This window comes from Pezoporus occidentalis, unplaced genomic scaffold, assembly GCF_034315485.1.
Source record: "Pezoporus occidentalis ecotype Australia unplaced genomic scaffold, CSIRO_AGI_Poc_V1 ctg44, whole genome shotgun sequence".
Taxonomy (NCBI): domain Eukaryota; kingdom Metazoa; phylum Chordata; class Aves; order Psittaciformes; family Psittacidae; genus Pezoporus; species Pezoporus occidentalis.
In genome coordinates, this window is record NW_026915769.1 from 557,421 (window position 1) to 575,135 (window position 17,715).

General features: G+C 42.4%; 1 protein-coding gene across 2 annotated transcripts in view; it reads left to right on the plus strand.

The window, feature by feature from the left end:
• The window catches only part of RASSF8 (Ras association domain family member 8), an 86,143-nt gene extending 68,983 nt beyond the window's left edge, over positions 1–17,160 (plus strand). For both annotated transcript variants that reach the window (XM_062634804.1, XM_062634805.1), the window contains exons 4-6: positions 9,907–10,796; positions 13,574–13,718; positions 14,864–17,160. In XM_062634804.1, the coding sequence (XP_062490788.1) occupies positions 9,907–10,796; positions 13,574–13,718; positions 14,864–14,985 (1,157 nt within the window). In that variant the 3' untranslated portion in view covers positions 14,986–17,160. The remainder of the gene's footprint in view (positions 1–9,906; positions 10,797–13,573; positions 13,719–14,863) is intronic.
• The last annotated feature ends 555 nt before the right edge of the window (positions 17,161–17,715 follow it).

A 17,715-nucleotide genomic window follows, 5' to 3' on the forward strand; every position in this document is an offset into this window, starting at 1 on the left:
TGTCACTAGAATTTGAATGGGAATCTATTAAAATGTATCCCTGTAGCTCTTACCTGACATTTGGTGGTGGAAAGGAGCCAGTCTGAGTTGGCTTCCTCCTCAGTTGGCTCTGATCTTATTTTCCACTTTGCAGTCTGGCTCCTTCAGCAGTCTCATAGCTTAGCGGGACTCAGTATTATTTTGTCTGTCTGTTGGTCTGTCTGTAAAGTTTTTGAGATGCTCCTTTTGTTTTACCGTGTCTCTCAGTTTATTGCTAGATCTTTGACTTAAAAAGTACAGCACACACATACGGTGTGGTCGTCTTCACTGAGCCTGAAATATGAACTGCAATAGATATATTACTTGTGTTGAAGTGCAGTGTCTGGAATATCTGCAAATTAATGTGTTTTACAGCTGTATCCACTGAAGAAAGCACAAGCCAAAGATACTTGGAATAAGACATCCATGGTTCAAGAAGCTTCTCATGGATAAACTGAAGCTGCCTTTATTCTAGAGCTGCGAAAAGTAAAGCTTTACAATGTATTTCAGAAATAGGAAAATCAAATGTTTATCGAATGGTCTGTGGTTGGAAGGCACCTCTGAACATCATCTAGTCCAACTCTGCTGCTTAAAGCAGGGTCAGCTAGAGAGTGTTGCTCAGGGCCAAATGCAGTCAGGGTTTGAATATAGCCAGGCATAGAGACTCCACTACCTCTGTGGGCCGTCTGTTCCAGTGTTCAGCCATCTTCACAGTAAGAGTGGTTTTTCCTTATGCTTAAACGGAATCTCTTGTATTTCAAGAAATTTGCTGTCACTTGATCAAACGCAGTGCCGTGTCTCCTGATTTCCCACTGTGATAAGAGCAACAAAAAGGTTTCCATCTATGTACTTTCCAGCTTTTTTTTTTTTCTTTTTAATGCAGAGACAGGAACTTATGTTCTAGGGCCGTTTTAGCCAAGCAAAAATAGCAAGTCATACTGGGCTGCACCCCTTTTGTAGGAGCTTCTGCTCCATACCCAAAGTATAGTCTGATCCTTCGGCAACGAAGTTCTGTCACTTTAACTTGCCTGGCTAATGCTCCTTGACCTATTCCTTACAGATAGCGTCTGCCACCATTACTCTTCCAGTGGAAAGGCCTTCTTGTCTCTCTTCCTTTGGAGCTGTACACCTGATAGGTAACATTTGTGTTACCTGTTCTTGCACTTGGGTCTCCTTTTCCTGTTGCCCATCTCTTGATCATTTTACAGAAAGGAAATAATTTTACTCCAGGTTTATGTACAAATTAGGTTTTTTTTTAATTGCCATTTGGCTTGAAGTTAAAGGGTTTCAATTCAATCTTAAATAAACCTCATTCATTAAAACAAAAAAGGAGACTTGTCTCCTTTGGCTATCCCAACAAATCTTATTTTAAAAATACATGCATATAATTAAAAAATGTGAGAGAGAATAATATCAATTGAATATAACTTTGGATACTGTAATTGATTGTGTCTAACTTGGAAAAGCCTTAGCTGGAGGGGGGGGGTCCCTGAAATTCTTCTCAAGACAGACATAAAACTACCCAGTTACAGGTTTCAAAAGAGTGAAGTCACCTCCCACTGGGGTCTTGAAGAACACTTAATATTACCTTTTATGAGTTTTATCCAGGGCTGACTTTTAAAAACAAACAAACAAGCAAAGACCCACCCTCAAGCTGTTCACAGATTACAAAATGTAGGATTTAGCCTTAAAATACAAATAAGAAAAGTGCTCATTTCATCATGGGAAACTGAGTCCTCACCAAAAAGTAAAAATATACCACAGCTTACAATTTAAATGGAGAGCCATGAGTCTTGTTTTAAAACCATTTTTGCCAGGAGAGATAAGCTAGATTTTATCCCATTCATTATTGTCTATTTTAAAAACATTTGGCAGCAAATTCTGCTTGTTCTTCTGTGTCAACTAGCTTCTCTGTGCATTCTGTGAAAATCATGGCAGAATGGCTTCATACAAACATTGCCTTCTCATTTGGATTCCTCTTCTTAATCTGAGCAACTTGAAAAACAAGTGAAACAAAAGGTATTGATAATTTTCAACTGTATACATGGTGAGATGGTTGGTGGATCCATAGTCTGTTTTGCTAAGTAGTATATGGGCTTATAGAATCACAGAATGGTTTGGGTTAGAAGCAGCTTTAAAGCTCATCCAGTTCCAACCCCCCCGCCTTGGGCAGGGGCATCTTCTCCTAGACCAGATTGCTCAAAGCCCCTTCCAACCCGGCTTTGAACACTGCCAGGGATGGGGCAGCCACAGCTTCTCTGGGCAACCAGTGCCTGTGCCTCACCACCCTCATGGTGAAGTATTTCTTCTGTTGTAGTCAAGTGTATGTGAGCATAGTGGCTCCTCTCAAAAAATCATTGTAATACTGAGGGGGAAAACCAGGCAGTATCCTAGAAGAGGGTGAGTTCATTGCATTAGCTGATAGTTGAGGCAAATGTAGTTTATAGTTTGGTTTTTTTTTCAATTGGCTTTTACTGATTGTTTTCCATTCAAATCTAAAAAAAAATAAATAATCTTCCAAAGGGATATGGTGATGAATAGCACGGTTACAAATACACTTTCCCTGTTTCTTCAGAAGTGTTTTCCTCCCAGTTCCAGCCCCTGTGAAGATTTTTACTGCTCCTGTTGTGATTTCTTTTTCCCTCTGGAGACTAGAGTATGCCTCCTATTCTCAGAATGACATGGTTGTTTCCTAGAAAAAGAATATTTCAGTCTACAGATATGAAGCTTGAATTTCTTACCAAAGTGCACTTTTGCATTCTGCCCTCCTCTTAGTTTTCTGTGACAAATAATTAAAATGGCAGACTTGCTTTAAATAGTGCTGTGGATTTTGGTTTTCTGGCTGTAGCACAGTATCAGGAGAATATGAGCAACACTTCACTGAACAAGGAGTACAGCTGTCTCTTTTTAAAATTAAACAAATGCAGCTGTCAGTTTTTTTATTGCAGTTCAGTATTCTTCCTCAAAGACAAATGGGGTGAAATTTATGAAAATAAAGCACAGATTTGTTCATGCTTTTTCAGACATGCAATACAGCATTGTGAGGCTCAGCCAGAGTTGTATCTGGAAAAATCACACCACTTTATTGATGTCTCCTCTTATGTTCTTCCCTTCCTCCATATAACTTGCTAAAGCAAGTGCCAGAGCTGGCTGTCAGATACTTGGAGAGAAAGAAAAGAGTATGAGGTTGAATTGAATCAGAGTGATGAGTCTGAAGAGGATTAGAAAAAGGGAACAATTCTTGTGTATGAACTAAGGTTTTTAAACATTTAAACTACATTAACCATGTAGTTTACTGCTAAGATTCACTTAAAACTTGTGTTATTTTTGACCCCAGAATTTCATTCGCTGCTGCTTTAAATAGCAACATTAGGAGGGATAATAAGCACAAGAAAGCTGCGTGCTGTGGTGATCCCATGGAGTGATCATAAAAACTTTCTGGTTCAGAAACCTCGTGACAATAACCTTGCTGAGAGGCAGGGTGGTTGGGTGAGATGATTTGTTGTCACATTTAATGGTGTGGTATGTCTAGCCCAGAGGTGCCATGTGCAGCAGAGACCTAAGCTGCTTGATCTGCTTTGCCACATCTTGCTGTTCAACCTCGGCCAAACTGCTCCTCTGCATTGTTTCACCTGTTCAAGGAGTGGGTCTAAAATAAGTGCAGTACCTCAGGGTGCTTAGATGAGGGCAGTGAAACAGATTGGACTACTCTAAGTGCTTTCTTTTGTTGGGTTGAGAGAAACTCTTGTATGCCTTTTCATTCTGACTGAAAGGATGATAGTAATAAACTAAGGCTTCAGTCCTGGTAAAGACATCATGAGCACAGCTGTACCTGGTGAACTAAGCAGACCTTGGCTGTGATTGCACTTAAGTCTGTATATCTCTATGGCCATGTTTTCCTAGGACTGGACTCCTACACTGATTCTCATATTTTTCTATGGTACACATGCATGTGAGTGCAAAATACGGCATCAGTTGAGAAATCTGAGTAATGCAAACACTAACCTCTATTCTTTACTGTGAGGGTGGTGAGGCCCTGGAACAGACTGCTCAAGGAAGTTGTGGATTGCCCATCCGTGGCAGCATTCAAGGCCAGGTTGGATGTGGTCTTGAGCAACATGGTCTAGTGGAAGGTGTCCCTGCCCATGGCAGGAGGTTGGAACTGGATGATCTTTAAGGTCCCTTCCAACCCAAAACATTCTATGATTCTGTGATTCTATTTTGAAGGCTTTATTACTCTTAATCTTTTTTGTGTATTTAGTGAGTTCTGAGGTAGCTAGAATTATTTTCTTTTAATTGCTATGGATGTTAAGTATCATATAATGAATGAAATGTAAGCTTCATATATCAAAGATACTGAGTTCAACTCATACTTGGTTTATTCAAATTGCCAGCAATTACTTTTCTGTTGGTGCTGTTAAAGATTCAGGAGGTAATGCTGTTGCTTCTTTGGTTAAGGCAGAGCATTTTCTCCCACATTGTTCCACATGTTAAGAGTTCTTACAAGATTTTACCCATGTACAATTATTTCTTTGTGTTGCCTTGTTAAGGCAGACAGAATCCTTCAGCCTAGGGCTGGAGAGCTATCTCGAGGAAATCAAGTGGGTGAAAAAGCTGTATCCAAACTGGGGAGTGAATGCATTTGTCAGTGGCCCCAGAGCTCTGCCCAGTCTGGGTTTGGCTTAAGCGTGTATTGCCATGCCTTGCTCTACCTCTGTGGAAACCTGTGCGCAGACAGGCAACTGTATGTATGTTCTTACTGTGCACTGTTGTGAGTTTGGGGTGCTAATTCAGATTCAGCTCCAAGAACAGCACTAGTACATCTTCGCTTATAGCTTATCCTTCTTAAAACTTCTGTCTCACATGCAGACTTGATTATTTTTGGGGTTTTTATTTAAGATTGTCCAGAATGCCACCTTGCAGGACAGGTCTTTGGCACAGCTGCTGTGCAGCAGCAGAGGTGGTGGCATCCCAGGGGAAAAATGGGAACTAAGAGTATTCTGCCAGGCAATTCCCCTGACACCAAGTGCATCCTGATGGTCCTGGGGAAGGAGGAGAAACTGGGCACAAGACTGCATGACCTGTAGAGATAAAGGCCTGCTCTTGCCCAGCCTCACCCCTTCCCTAGGGAAGGAGAGGTACCCTCATGTTTCTAGCCATCTTTCCTGTAAATTACCTCAGACCAGGGCAGTGACTCACCTGCTTGCACTGACGCAGTGCTGCAGATCCTGTCTGTGCAGCATGAGAGACACTTAATGAAAAGATGGATCTTGGTGCCTGAAATAAACTTTTGTAGCCAGACTGGAAAGATAAGGCACAGAGTTGGTTTTAAATGGTGTATCGTGCTACCTACCAAAAATGTAATCCCTGTCCCTGAAATGCTTTGAATGTAAAGGATGTTGCACTTTGGGGAGGGAGAAAAGGGATGAATCTTTCCTGTTCTGAAAACCAGTATCGATGAGCTGTCAGGTTACAGTCCTGCCAAAAGTGTTGCATGAGAAACACTGCTACTGCTTCTTTCCTTTGGAAATTAATTTTGACTTTTGGCAGCAGAGGTAACCACTCATGTCTACTATGTCAGCTGCAAATACTAGAGCACACAGAGAAGCTTAAAGTGAATAATAGTTATATGGATCCTACTGCCTTCATGAAGTGTAATTTAGAAGTCTACCTCCTGAGAGTCTTAAAAAAAAAATAAAAAAGTTCAATTACCTTGTTCCTATATTTCATTAGTTTAATCACCATTCATTGTAATGGAATCTGTGTTTAAATTACCAAATTACATCAATCCCAGGCTAAGACTACAGTGGTTGGGCACATGACATGGACACTCAGGCCCAGAGCTTGCTGTTTGGTCATAGAGCAGAGCAGTGGCTGACCCAGGATGCTGGCTGTAGTTAGCTCTTGAATGTCTCAGGGATTAAGTGGTAAGTGGTGGCATTAGAACCAGGTTCAAACCACTTAGGACAGCTAGTTGCAGGCTATGAGAACATCAGTGTTCCTTTTTTGACTTCTTTCTCACTTTTAAAATAAAAGATTGTTTTGAATGTCCCTGCATTAATAGAGCCTGTGATAAGTTTGTATGTTTAGGTAGCTGTAGGTGTGAATTTGACCTGTTAACCTTGGCACTGGCCCTTTGTGCAGTGTGCTTTATGTCTATAAATATGTACCTACTTCTGTTATAGCTTGTCATTTGCTGTCTTGCAAAACAGATATAAATAGATACAAATTCTTGATGCTTGTTTTGCGATGGTAATATTATATTGTCCATTGGGGGCGGGAATCATTATACGGTCAGTGGGTCAGCACAGAGTATTAATGAGAAGTAGCTGGTCTGTGAAGCGGATGTAGAGGCTCTGTGCTTTTTCCAACCCCGGAACTGCTGTTTTCTGAAGATGGAAACAGGGAACACAGCACTGCTGGTGCTTATTTGGGGCTGGCTGCATTGTTTTCTCTACCATTCTCATAAGTGCAAGGCTTTGATAGAAGTATTAAAAAAGAAAAAAAATCTGGTATGTCCTAGTCTTGACATACTCTGAAAGAAAAGCTTGATTTCAGATGTTGTAAAGGATCCACTGACAAGGCACATGCCCATTGTGAACATCGGTACAATAACTAAAGCTGTTCTTTGGCAGCTCCTTGAACTGACTGCTTAACTGCTCATCCAGGTTTACCTGGAAGTACTTCATAAATCTGCATGAGATTCAATGTGTTCAGTAAGCAGCTGTGAAAAGCACACTATGGTTTAATGAGTGCCGTGCCTTGCTGATAAGGAGCGCATTGCATGAATATAACAGTAACTAATTTTTAAAATGATAGGGTTTGCATGAATGAGGCAGGACTGAGTTCTGCCAGGTGCTGTAGGAGCACAAACAATCTCTTGTTTTAGAAAGCTTATGGGCAACATACAAGACAAGAAGCAGCACGCAGGTGTTGAACTATTCTTTGTCAACAACCCAAGCAAGCTGCTTTCTCCTTTCAGTGGTAGCACATCAAACCAGCTGTTTGTTACAAGGATGCCTGTGTTCTGAAATATTCTGTCATTAGTTTTGAATTAAGTCAGTCTCCCTTTCATTTGTGAATTAATCCCTTCTAATGCAAACAAACATCACAGTTGTGGTTGTCCAGGTGATGTCAATCTGCATCATACATAGGCTGAACACACAAAACCTAAGTTATGATTACAGACGAGGACAGCTTTGGTTTAGACCAACACTGAGCTCCAGGTGTGGTAATTGAACTGTGGAAGTATTACTTCTACAGAACACTTTCTTTTATGTGGATCTTGAGTTCTGAGGTCATTGTTTAGGACAGCATGTTGATTTGGAACCCTGAGCTAAGATGGAAATAGTTCTTTGCAAGTGTTTTGCTTAATACCTGAATTTACTTTTGATTGAGATTGTTAGCTTTACTCCCTCTCCCCTCCTTTTTCCCTCTTTCTTTCTTTTTCTTTTTTTCCTTTTCCTTTTTCTTTGCCTCTTGTTAAATGTCTTCTAAGTAGTGCATTTAATAGCAAAGTGAGAAGAAGGTGCACGGTGATCACTCCTCTAGTGGTATGAACTCTTGTTTACAAATTCAAGAATTTGAACTTGGCTGTTTCTGACGCAAGAAGAACATTAGTATCATTACCATGATTACAAGCTGAAAGCCAAAAGCTTTTAAGATTAACAAAGTAGAGTGGTGAAGTGCAACCTTTGTCCTGGGTTCTGTGGTATGTTTTACTCCATCTTTCTTCTCTGAGATTTTATTGTTAGTGTGCTGTGGCAAGCAGGACTAGATTTATTTTTCCTATAACAACACTGATGCCTACTACAAACTATAAATCTTCATGGATCAATGAACGATATTGTGGGTTGGCAAAAATCTCTGACTTTGTATCTGGGCATAGTCAGTTTGGTTTTGAAGTACTTTATTGTAATAAACCTTAATCTGTTTCTGAGAGTGTTGGCCAAGCATGTTGATATACTGTTACTTTTTTTTTCTCCTCTTTTTTTTTCTCTCACTGCTTACCTCAAGTAATTTATTTATAGGGCATTGGGGTAGTGGATTGCTGTTCTCATGCTGCTTGCCTTGTTTTGCTGATTGCTGTCAGTCAGATCTTCATCTTCTTTTCCAGCTCTCACCCCTAACTTGGAAGTGAATACGGACATTTTGGTCTCTTACTTGGCCAGCTACCTCCCTCGACTATGAGCCAAAGCAGCCTGTTCTCTAGGTGTTGCCTGAGCAGCTGATTTTTTGTCATTGTTTTTCTTTCTATTGGGAGCTAATTTCTAATGGTGAGAAAGTGAGATTAGAAGAACCATTTCCAATACAGTAGTAATATCCCAGAGAGCTCTTTATAAGGCTGGTCTGACAATATCAGGTTTTAGGGGGCCACACTGTGCATTAATCACCATGGTGGAGCTTGTCTTCTGCAAGTTTGAGGTGGGGAATCTGTGCAAGTGCTGAGGCTGGGGGCCAGAGGCAGATCTCCAGCCTGAGATTAGGGTATTTTTCGTCTTTTGGAAGAAGTGTGGTGTTTGGGTGAGTGGTATAAGGAAAGAAAATGCATCAAATGGTTTACCACTGATATTTATTCTAACTCCTCCACACCATAGGTGCATGTGCGACAGGTTTTATTGGCATTTCTGTGCTGAAATAAATCCTCATTTGAATTATGATCTATCATGGAAATGGATGTATGTAATGCATTTTAAAATAGCCAATGGTGTTTTTAAGGTTAATGTCAATTGTGGAGCTGTTCAGAAATTCATCAGGATCATATGCTTTAAAAGCAGTTGATCTTTCACATCTTTTTGTACCAGTGTTGGAGCTTTTAAGTGAAGTTACTTTCACAATAAGGGAAACTCATTTGCTTTTGGAGAATGCTTTAGCTCAGAGTAGTAAGAGTCTTTAGAAAAAAATAAAAATAGTGGAAAACCTCAGCTGCTGTATTTATGTAGCATTCAAAGCGTCCCATAAAGGGTGTCAGTGGAAAAAGGCTGCTGATTGAATTCTTAAATATGTTTGTTAGCAGCACAAATGAAGCTATAAACGTAAGTTGTACTTCCTCCTACCCCAAAAGCAAACCATACTGTGTTCATTGTACGGCAGATCACACAGTCACTGAAGGACTCAAGCTTCCCCCTGAAGGCAGGATACGCCGGAGGGGACTCGTGAGCTGCTGTTACGGGTGCAGGAGTCAGTGCAAGAGACCAGATTGCTCAGTCCCAGTTCAGGCAGCTTTTGCCGCTCTCAGCAGCCCCGTGTTCTGCTCCGTGAAACTTTTGTCAGGTCAGCAGCGCTGCCGCGGCCCCGTGAGCTGCTGTAATGCTGCTGGGGCCTGGGACGGCTTCCTCCAGTGTCCCAACTGACCGGGGGCACTAGATGGTGAGCTGAGGCTCAGTCAGTCACAGTTGCCTCTCTGACTGATGGTACTGTTTAAAAGCAAACGTTGTCTCCAAATTCTGATATGTGGCTGTATAAAAAATGCAGAACTTTTCCTATTATTTTCCTCCTCCAGGGATGTATATTTCGTGTATTTCTTTGCTGTCAGCACCGCTTTAATTTCAGTGATCAGATGTGAGAGAAGCCCCGACGCCGCGCAGCTTCACTCGGGTGCGCAGCGCCAGCCGGTCGGTATTCGCTTGCTCAGCGGCTGCGCTGTGCGGGGAGGGTTTTCCTGAGGGAAGTTGTAACGAGCCCCTCCAACCGTGAGGGTTTTCCTCGTAGCTGGAACAAGTAGCGGAAGGCCCCGTGCCCGGCTCGGCGGGCTCCGGCACGGGACAGCGCGACGGGAGCGGTCCGTACCTCAGCGCCTCTGAGGTACCCGGCCGCGCCGCGCGTTCGCGCTGTACGGCAGCGCCCCCTGGCGTCCTGCCGCGCTGACGGCCGCGTTTGCCCCCGCAGGCCGCACCGGGAGGTACACGCTCATCGAGAAATGGCGGGACACGGAGCGGCACCTGGCGCCGCACGAGAACCCCATCGTGTCGCTGAACAAGTGGGGGCAGTACGCGAGCGACGTGCAGCTCATCCTGCGCCGCACCGGGCCCTCGCTCAGCGAGCGGCCCACCTCGGACTGCGCGGCACGCATCCCCGAGAGGACTCTGTACCGGCAGAGCTTGCCGCCCCTCGCCAAGCTGAGGCCGCCCGGCGACAAAGCCATGAAGAGGAGGGAGCCGAAAAGGAAGTCCCTCACCTTCACCGGCGGGGCCAAAGGGTTAATGGACATCTTTGGGAAGAGCAAGGAGTCTGAGTTCAAGCAAAAGGTGCTCAACAACTGTAAAACGACAGCGGACGAGTTGAAGAAATTGATCCACCTCCAGACAGAGAAGCTCCAGTGCATTGAGAAACAGCTGGAGTCCAACGAAGCTGAGATCCGCTACTGGGAACAGAAGTATAATTCCAGCCTGGAAGAAGAAATTCTCAAACTAGAGCAGAAGATCAAAAGGAATGAAGTAGAGATTGAAGAGGAAGAGTTCTGGGAAAATGAGCTGCAGATCGAACAGGAGAATGAAAAACAACTGAAGGAACAACTTCAGGAGATGAGGCAGAGGATCCTGGAGTGCGAGAGCAAGCTGAAGGACTATGTGTCTCAGATCCACAACATGGAAAGTGGCCTTGAAGCAGAGAAGTTGCAGCGGGAAGTTCAAGAGTCTCAGGTGAATGAAGAAGAGGTCAAGGAGAAGATCGAGAAGGTGAAGGGTGAAATTGATATTCAGGGTCAGCAGAGTCTGAGGCTGGAAAACGGCATTAAAGCTGTAGAACGGTCTTTGGGCCAAGCTACCAAACGGTTACAGGTAAGGCTGTCTTCTTTTTTTATCCATAGCAAAAGGAAAGCCAAAGGCATGGCTATAACAAATTTCTCTTTCACAGGCTTGGAGAAAACATGAGAAAGTCTCCATGGGGAATTGGGATAAAAGAGAGAAAGTGTTGGCCTCATTTTCAAATTGCATTTCAGACTTTTTTTGTTTTAAGGGCAGACAGTTTCGATTTTATCTGTGGGTATTTTGCTCATTCAAACCACATGAAAAAAAAAGAAGAAGCAGTAGTTAGTTCTTTGTCTCCAGGTAAATCAGCAAATGTTTGGTGGATGTGTTCCTGACCATTCAGGGTGGCCTGCAGGGTTAGTACCAAGTGCCACAACACTTTCCATTTATTTACATGCTGCCTCAGTTTCTTCCCTACCAGTCATGGCTTTAGTTTGCTACCATTCCCTGACTGCCTGGTAACCTCTGAGAAATCACTCGGCGCCTGTCTGCACTGTGCAGCAGTCCGTGATTGAGAAACACCAGAGCCAAAGTAGCTCAGGGAAATATGGCTGCACCCACGGCAGTGCATCTAACTGCCTCACCCTGCTCCAGAGAGGTGCTCTGCACCTCAGACAAATAATACCTCCTGCATGAACGCTCAAGGTTTGCAGGGGATTGTTGTACTGCTGGGTGTTAAACAGGACCATAGTGCTCTCAGCCTAATGCCTTTACAAGTATTTGTCTTCAAACCCCTGTATTTGGGGATAGACATTTTGAGGATTTAGGTCCTAGGTCTTGGTAGCTCCAGTGCTTCATATTGTTGAATTTCAGGGAAATTTACACCATCACAGCCTTCCCTGAGGCTAAACTGCTGATTCCTGCTAGATTTGTCCGCCACCAAAATAGATGCATTAAAAAGAACAGTCCAGAAACAGTACCTGGATAGATAGATGTAGAGTTAAAGTGTTAGCTTACAGGGCTTTGTGTTAAAGAATAGCATCTCCTCTTTCAGGTGTTCAGGATTTCAGGTGTTCAGGATTTTATTTTCTGTACACCTCAGGCATTTGTGGTTCATGTGTGTCAAACGAGAATCCAGTCTGTGCCTCCTTGCTAAAAGTTAATGGTGTCACCTGGAACTTGTGTTAGAGCACAAAAGAATAAATGTAAATGGAAGTCCAGCTGCTAGCTGGGCGAGGTGAAAGGAAGATTATGGCTTCTGGGATTTTAATGTGCCACATAAGATAGGACTGAGGCACCACATATCAGTTTGAGTTGTGATTGTTGCTGTATTCGTGGCACTCACAGTTACGATGTTCCACAGTGCTGCAGTTGCAATAAGGCGATTCTGCCGGTAAAATGCTAAGGGATTTTATATCCTTCCTCCTGAACACCTAAAAACATGTCAGTATAAGCTGGTTTCACTAAATGAGGAGGGGAAAAAAATCCAAAGCAAAATGGATGAAAACTGTATGTAGTTTTGGCCTTATTTATCTGTCTCAAGTTTCCAGACACACTGTGCTCAAGGATTTGCACTAACAGAAAGCATAAAGTCTTCTTTATATGTCTTACCCTGTCCTCAGTAACACACAGTGAGGCTATGACAGTGTTCAAAATCTTTATGGCTTTATTTTTTTTCCATTTGCTTTCTTGGGAAAGTTCCTGTTAAATTCAGTAGGTTTTAAGCGCTAAAACCAGGAAGGCAGAATTATTAGTAGCTTGGGAGAAATCTCTAGTAGTTTGTGCTACCTCTTCTCTTCCATTCCTTTTCTCTAGCCACCTCAGTAACATTACTTTCCAGCAATATGAGGCTATGTGCTGTTAAGGATCAGAAGCAGCACTTTGCTCTCCCTGCTTTTAGACAAAGACTTAAAGAAAGTAAAAAAAACCAAACAACCAACAACAAAACAGGACAAACCCAAGCAAACAAAAAAATCCCACCCTGCTTCTTCAGGTAAAAGGTTTCACTAAAGTTTAACAATTAGTTATTAAATTGGAGCTTAAACCTGTAAGATTTGGAGCAATAGTTAACATTTTTTTACCTTATTTCCTGTGGAGGTTAAGTAATGTGAAAAACAAGTTATTCATGATGTTAGTTCTGCTAACCTGGGTACTTCAGCGATTCAGACCTAAAAAACAATAGTTCTCTTCATTGGCAACTTTGTAACAATCTCATAAAGCATGGAGCTGTAGTAAGTACAGACAGTTAAGAATTTCCTGTCTCCACGTGCCCAGCTGTAAAGTCTCATGGGCCTAAAATAAATTGCAGAATTTTTCTGTAGAATTGTCTTGAAATTTGGGGGGGGGGGGGGGGCTGGCTTCCATTTCTCAGTCCAGTTTCTGCAAAAGCTCGTAGCAAATGAATGGGAGCACAAGTGTATCACAGAAAGCTGAGGCCAGCTGCATGATGTGTGTTGACTGAACGGGTCAAACGCATCAGTGGCAAAGCAATTGCCATTTAAAAGGTCCTAATTCAGATCAATTGTGTTGGTTTTCTTATTGTTGGATTCAGCCTCAACTGTAACTTACCATAAGCTTAAAGTGGATGAGGGCTGTGCTACTGGGGACTATTCCTAGATCAGATCTACAAAACTATTCTCCCCCAGTCGTAGTGTGAGTTTGTGTATAATTCTGTTTACACAAGATAGTTAGGGGAAAAAATTATGGGGGTAAAATACCTTTCAACTCTTTCATTTGCACCTAGATTTGAAAGTCAGGGACTTCCTCATCAAAAGGAGAAGTGTTAGTTGCCCAATTGCAAACAGTCTTGAAAAGCTGTTTTAGTGTTCTATCCACTGCTGCTAAACAGATGTTTTCTTTCCTGGCAGGACAGGGAGCAAGAACTGGAGCAACTGACAAAGGAGCTGCGACAGGTTAACCTGCAACAGTTCATCCAGCAAACAGGAACGAAGGTCACGGTGCTGCCAGCAGACCCTGTTGAGGTGGAAGCCCCACACGTGGAGCTTGAGAGAGGTGCAGCACTCATAATGTTTTTGGTCAGCGGGGAAGGGAATGGCAATGTGTTTACCTGCTGCCTTAATGGTAGCAGTCATACATTAAGTGACTGCTTTGTTAACAAAGAAGCTAGTGAAATACTAAGAAAGCACAGTGTCAAATATTTCTTTTCATTCCAAGAGTTTAGCAAGCTATAAATACAGCACAGTATGTAGATAACTTCTGTCCTGCTGTGCATTGGCATGCGTTTGACCCATCAGTAACCCATTAGGCCAGTAGCTTTCAAGTGTGGCCTCTATGGCTGCAGGCACATAAGCTGGCACACAGAATGATTGCATGCCTGACATTGCTGTTCATCTGGGATCATCTTCTTCTGGTGGAATGTGTAGAAAAAGGAATGCATCTGGATCTTAAGAAATCCCAGACAGCAGCCACGTGGGAATAGGAGCTAATCCAGCTGGGCTGCCCGCCATCCAGAAGTCCTATGCATATGACTGTTGCAGCATGTGCAGACTAACTTTGCCTCTAGTGAGATCAGTGCATTTTGCGCATGCCCACATCTGAATTCAGAATTTCCCAGACAGGAGCATGGGAGCACTTTGAATGCATATCAGAACTGTGACATAAGCAGAAACTCCCTTGGTGCACGGCTCAGCCTCTGCTGTCTTGTGCTTATGCAGTGCCTGCTTGCAAGAGGCCTGTTTCTCTCAGCATTCTCCTTAGCTGATTCTGACCTTTCTTTTAGAAAACTTTCTAACTGAAAGGCATTGGGAGGGTAGGGAGGTGGGAGAGGAAGCAGCCAGGCCTTTGAAAGTCAGTGTTTGCATGGACTTTCTCTTTTAAGCGAGCAGGAAGCTGAAGCTGTGAGTGACATGTAGGCTCAAGCACTTTCTGCATGTTACTGTGTAGATGTATCAGTGTGTATCACTGTGCATGTTCCTCCTGGGAGGGCAGTTACGTTTTGCAGGGGTATCCTATTTTGAAGTGAGTAGGAAGTGTGCGTCTTGGATCTCATCACATCCCAGTCAGGCATTTAACTGCCGTTGTATATGGTATGTAATTTTTCCGTGCCGAACTAAGTACACACTGCACCAGGCAGAAAGAAGTGTTCTAGAGACACCACCTTGGTGAGGACTTTTCTAACTGCCGTTTTTCTTACACAGAGCCAACATTTCAGTCTGGGTCACTGAAGCGCCCTGGCTCATCGAGGCAACTCCCCAGTAACCTTCGGATTCTACAGAATCCCCTGTCATCTGGTTTTAACCCGGAGGGCATTTACGTATGACAGTACATACCTCTTCTGGAGAGGACCTAGCAAGGTACCCTGGACAAGATACACTTTTGTTTTGTTCTGCCAATGATGAATGGAAGAAGATTTTTTTTTTCCTTTTTGTTTTGTTTCTTTGCTAAGCCACCGTATTGTTTTCTCTTCTTCCTCCAACACACCACTTGGAGCCATACCCTGTGCACTGATGCTAAAGAGACAGAGCAACTCTCTCAGTTCATACTTGGCAAGGATGACCTTGCTGTCAACACAGCTAGAGTGCAAAAACCTTCATTTGTTTTTCCACTTCAGAAGTGTTTGGGAAAGTATTGTTCCTTGTATAGGCATAAATAAAAGACTGAGGGTGAAGGAAAACACATATGCAACTTACCTGAGGTTTAATTTATTCCCTTTAATCAATGGACGTGTGAATGTTGACCTTTTATATTTTTATTTTTAACTTGTGAATAATCATGTATGGCTATATGTCAGTCTGACAAGGTGACTTTAGTCTGTGGGTACAAACATCCACCGTTTGATCAAATACAGTGATTTGCAGTGCAGAGTTCTGTGGAGTGCCGAACCATTAAAATGGTTTCTCACCACTAACTCTGTTAATTTCTGTTGTGGGTCATATTATGCCATGTTCCATCCATAGCTACCTTCTAAGGCTTGAAAAGTGAGCTTGTGGGATTTACTTGCCATTGAATCTGCCTTGAATGAACCACCTAGTGTTCAAAAGATTTATGGAATTTAAACCTTGGCTTGGTAAAAGTATTTCCAGTATATGATTGAGGATGCACTAGTTAGATGATATTTTATTATATAGAATGTATATTTGAAATATTTTGCCACATTGTATATGCCTTTTGAGAAAAGAACAGTGTAAGAAGTTGTCTTCATATATCTTACCAAAAGAGAGCAGGAGGCTTTCACTACGTGTGATTTTGTACTTTATTTTTTCCACTAGCCGTTACAGTGTTCTTGTTTTGCGGTAAATCTTGCTATTGGGGGAGAAAAAAAGACCAACAAACACCCACAAAACAAACGAGTATCCTTTTCCAGCCTTCCAGAATTCATTCATGTTTTGTGGAGGGAAGAAACCTAGCAGAGTCCCCTGCCCTGAGTTGGGGCCAGGACTTCATTCCAGGTCCCCAGTCTTAAATGGCTGACATTTAGTCCCTTTGGAAGATGTATTGCTGCTCAGTCGCTTACAGTATATAAAGCTTACAAACAGGAAATGCACGGGTTTGGTAGTCATTTTTTACAAAGCACATGAAAAGAGAATATTATCATATCTTGATGTCACTCAAATACAATCAGAGCTGAGCAAGAATTAGACAGAATGGCTTTATGAAGAAAGTAAGACACTACCAAGTAGCATTTTGGCTACAGGCCTTGAAATTAGATTGCTGGAGTGGACCCCAAGTTTGTAGAGAAAGTTACTGGCATCAGTGGAACACACCGTATACGTTAAGAGGCTGGCCTCGTGGATGAGAAGGGATGGGCTTTACCCAGCGGCATTCAGATTTTCTGCTCTAAGAGCAACTCATATCCTCATCCCCACCTGGAGGTGAGAGGGGTCACCATGCTTTTGCCACTGTGTAGAATACCTGCACTTCAGTTAGTGCCAGAACGACAGAACTCTTGATGCCCTTGAGAGGGTCAGGATTTTGCCACTGGTAGGAAACGTCAATCTTTTTGCCATAGAAATTACTTAAGAATTTTTAACTCCTGGCATCCTCTTGTGTTGGTTTACTGAGATGCAGATAAATGTTACATGAAGTTTCCTTTTTTTAAAAAAGGAGCTTCCTGACAAGTGGAAGTTTTATAAGGTGTAGTAGAAGATGAAGGACTCTTGAGTGTTTAACGCATTTTTTTTCCTTTTCCACTTATTAATGGCATCATATATTCTAAAAATGCTGCTGTATTTAGACTAACAGCACCAGATAAGGCTGTGAATATATAAAGGACCTTTCCAAATGAACTCTGAATTTTTACTGTTTAACTTATCAGGTCTTTTTTTAATTATTTTTATTTTCCTTTGTGAGCAAACTGGAAAGTGAGATGTTCTTACCTGAGGAATCTTGGCAGTGCTCACAGATTTTACTGTTCATTTATCACAACTCTGTGCTCATGTCCACTGTGCCCATAAGTTTGTATTAAAAAAAAAAAAAGAATGTGTGTATATATATATATATATATTAAAAAAGAAAGTAAAATATACATAGTTTCGGGACAATATCTGTCCAAGGTACTTGAGCATATATGCCTTACATTGTGAGTTCAATTTACAGAAATGAAATGGCCCTCTCCAGTGGGTATCTTGCATCACCTCTTGATGTTAGAGAACTGAGGCACTCAGCACCTTGCAAAGTCTGGCCCAAATTATGCTGCATGGGGGTGGGGGAAAACACAAGGAAAAGTCTGTTGCAACTTCAGTCCAGTGCTGAGGTGAAGTATTTTTAAGGCAGATCAGCATACTTTTACCCAGCTGATGTTTTTGTCATACTCTGTGGCTGGTCCATCTCCCACAGATGTCAGTCTGAGCTGAATTGGACTCTTGCATCATAAAAACTGCTCTTTTTCTCTGTCATGTTATTCTATAAGAGGGAGGGGGGAGGAAAAGGTTTAAAAGGAAGGATAAGAGCATCTTTGGAGGACTTGAGTTATGGCTTTGTAATAGAATCAAGGAAGGAATTTGCTGTTTAAGTTAAAAAATAGCACCTGCTGACTGCAGCAGCTGTTTGA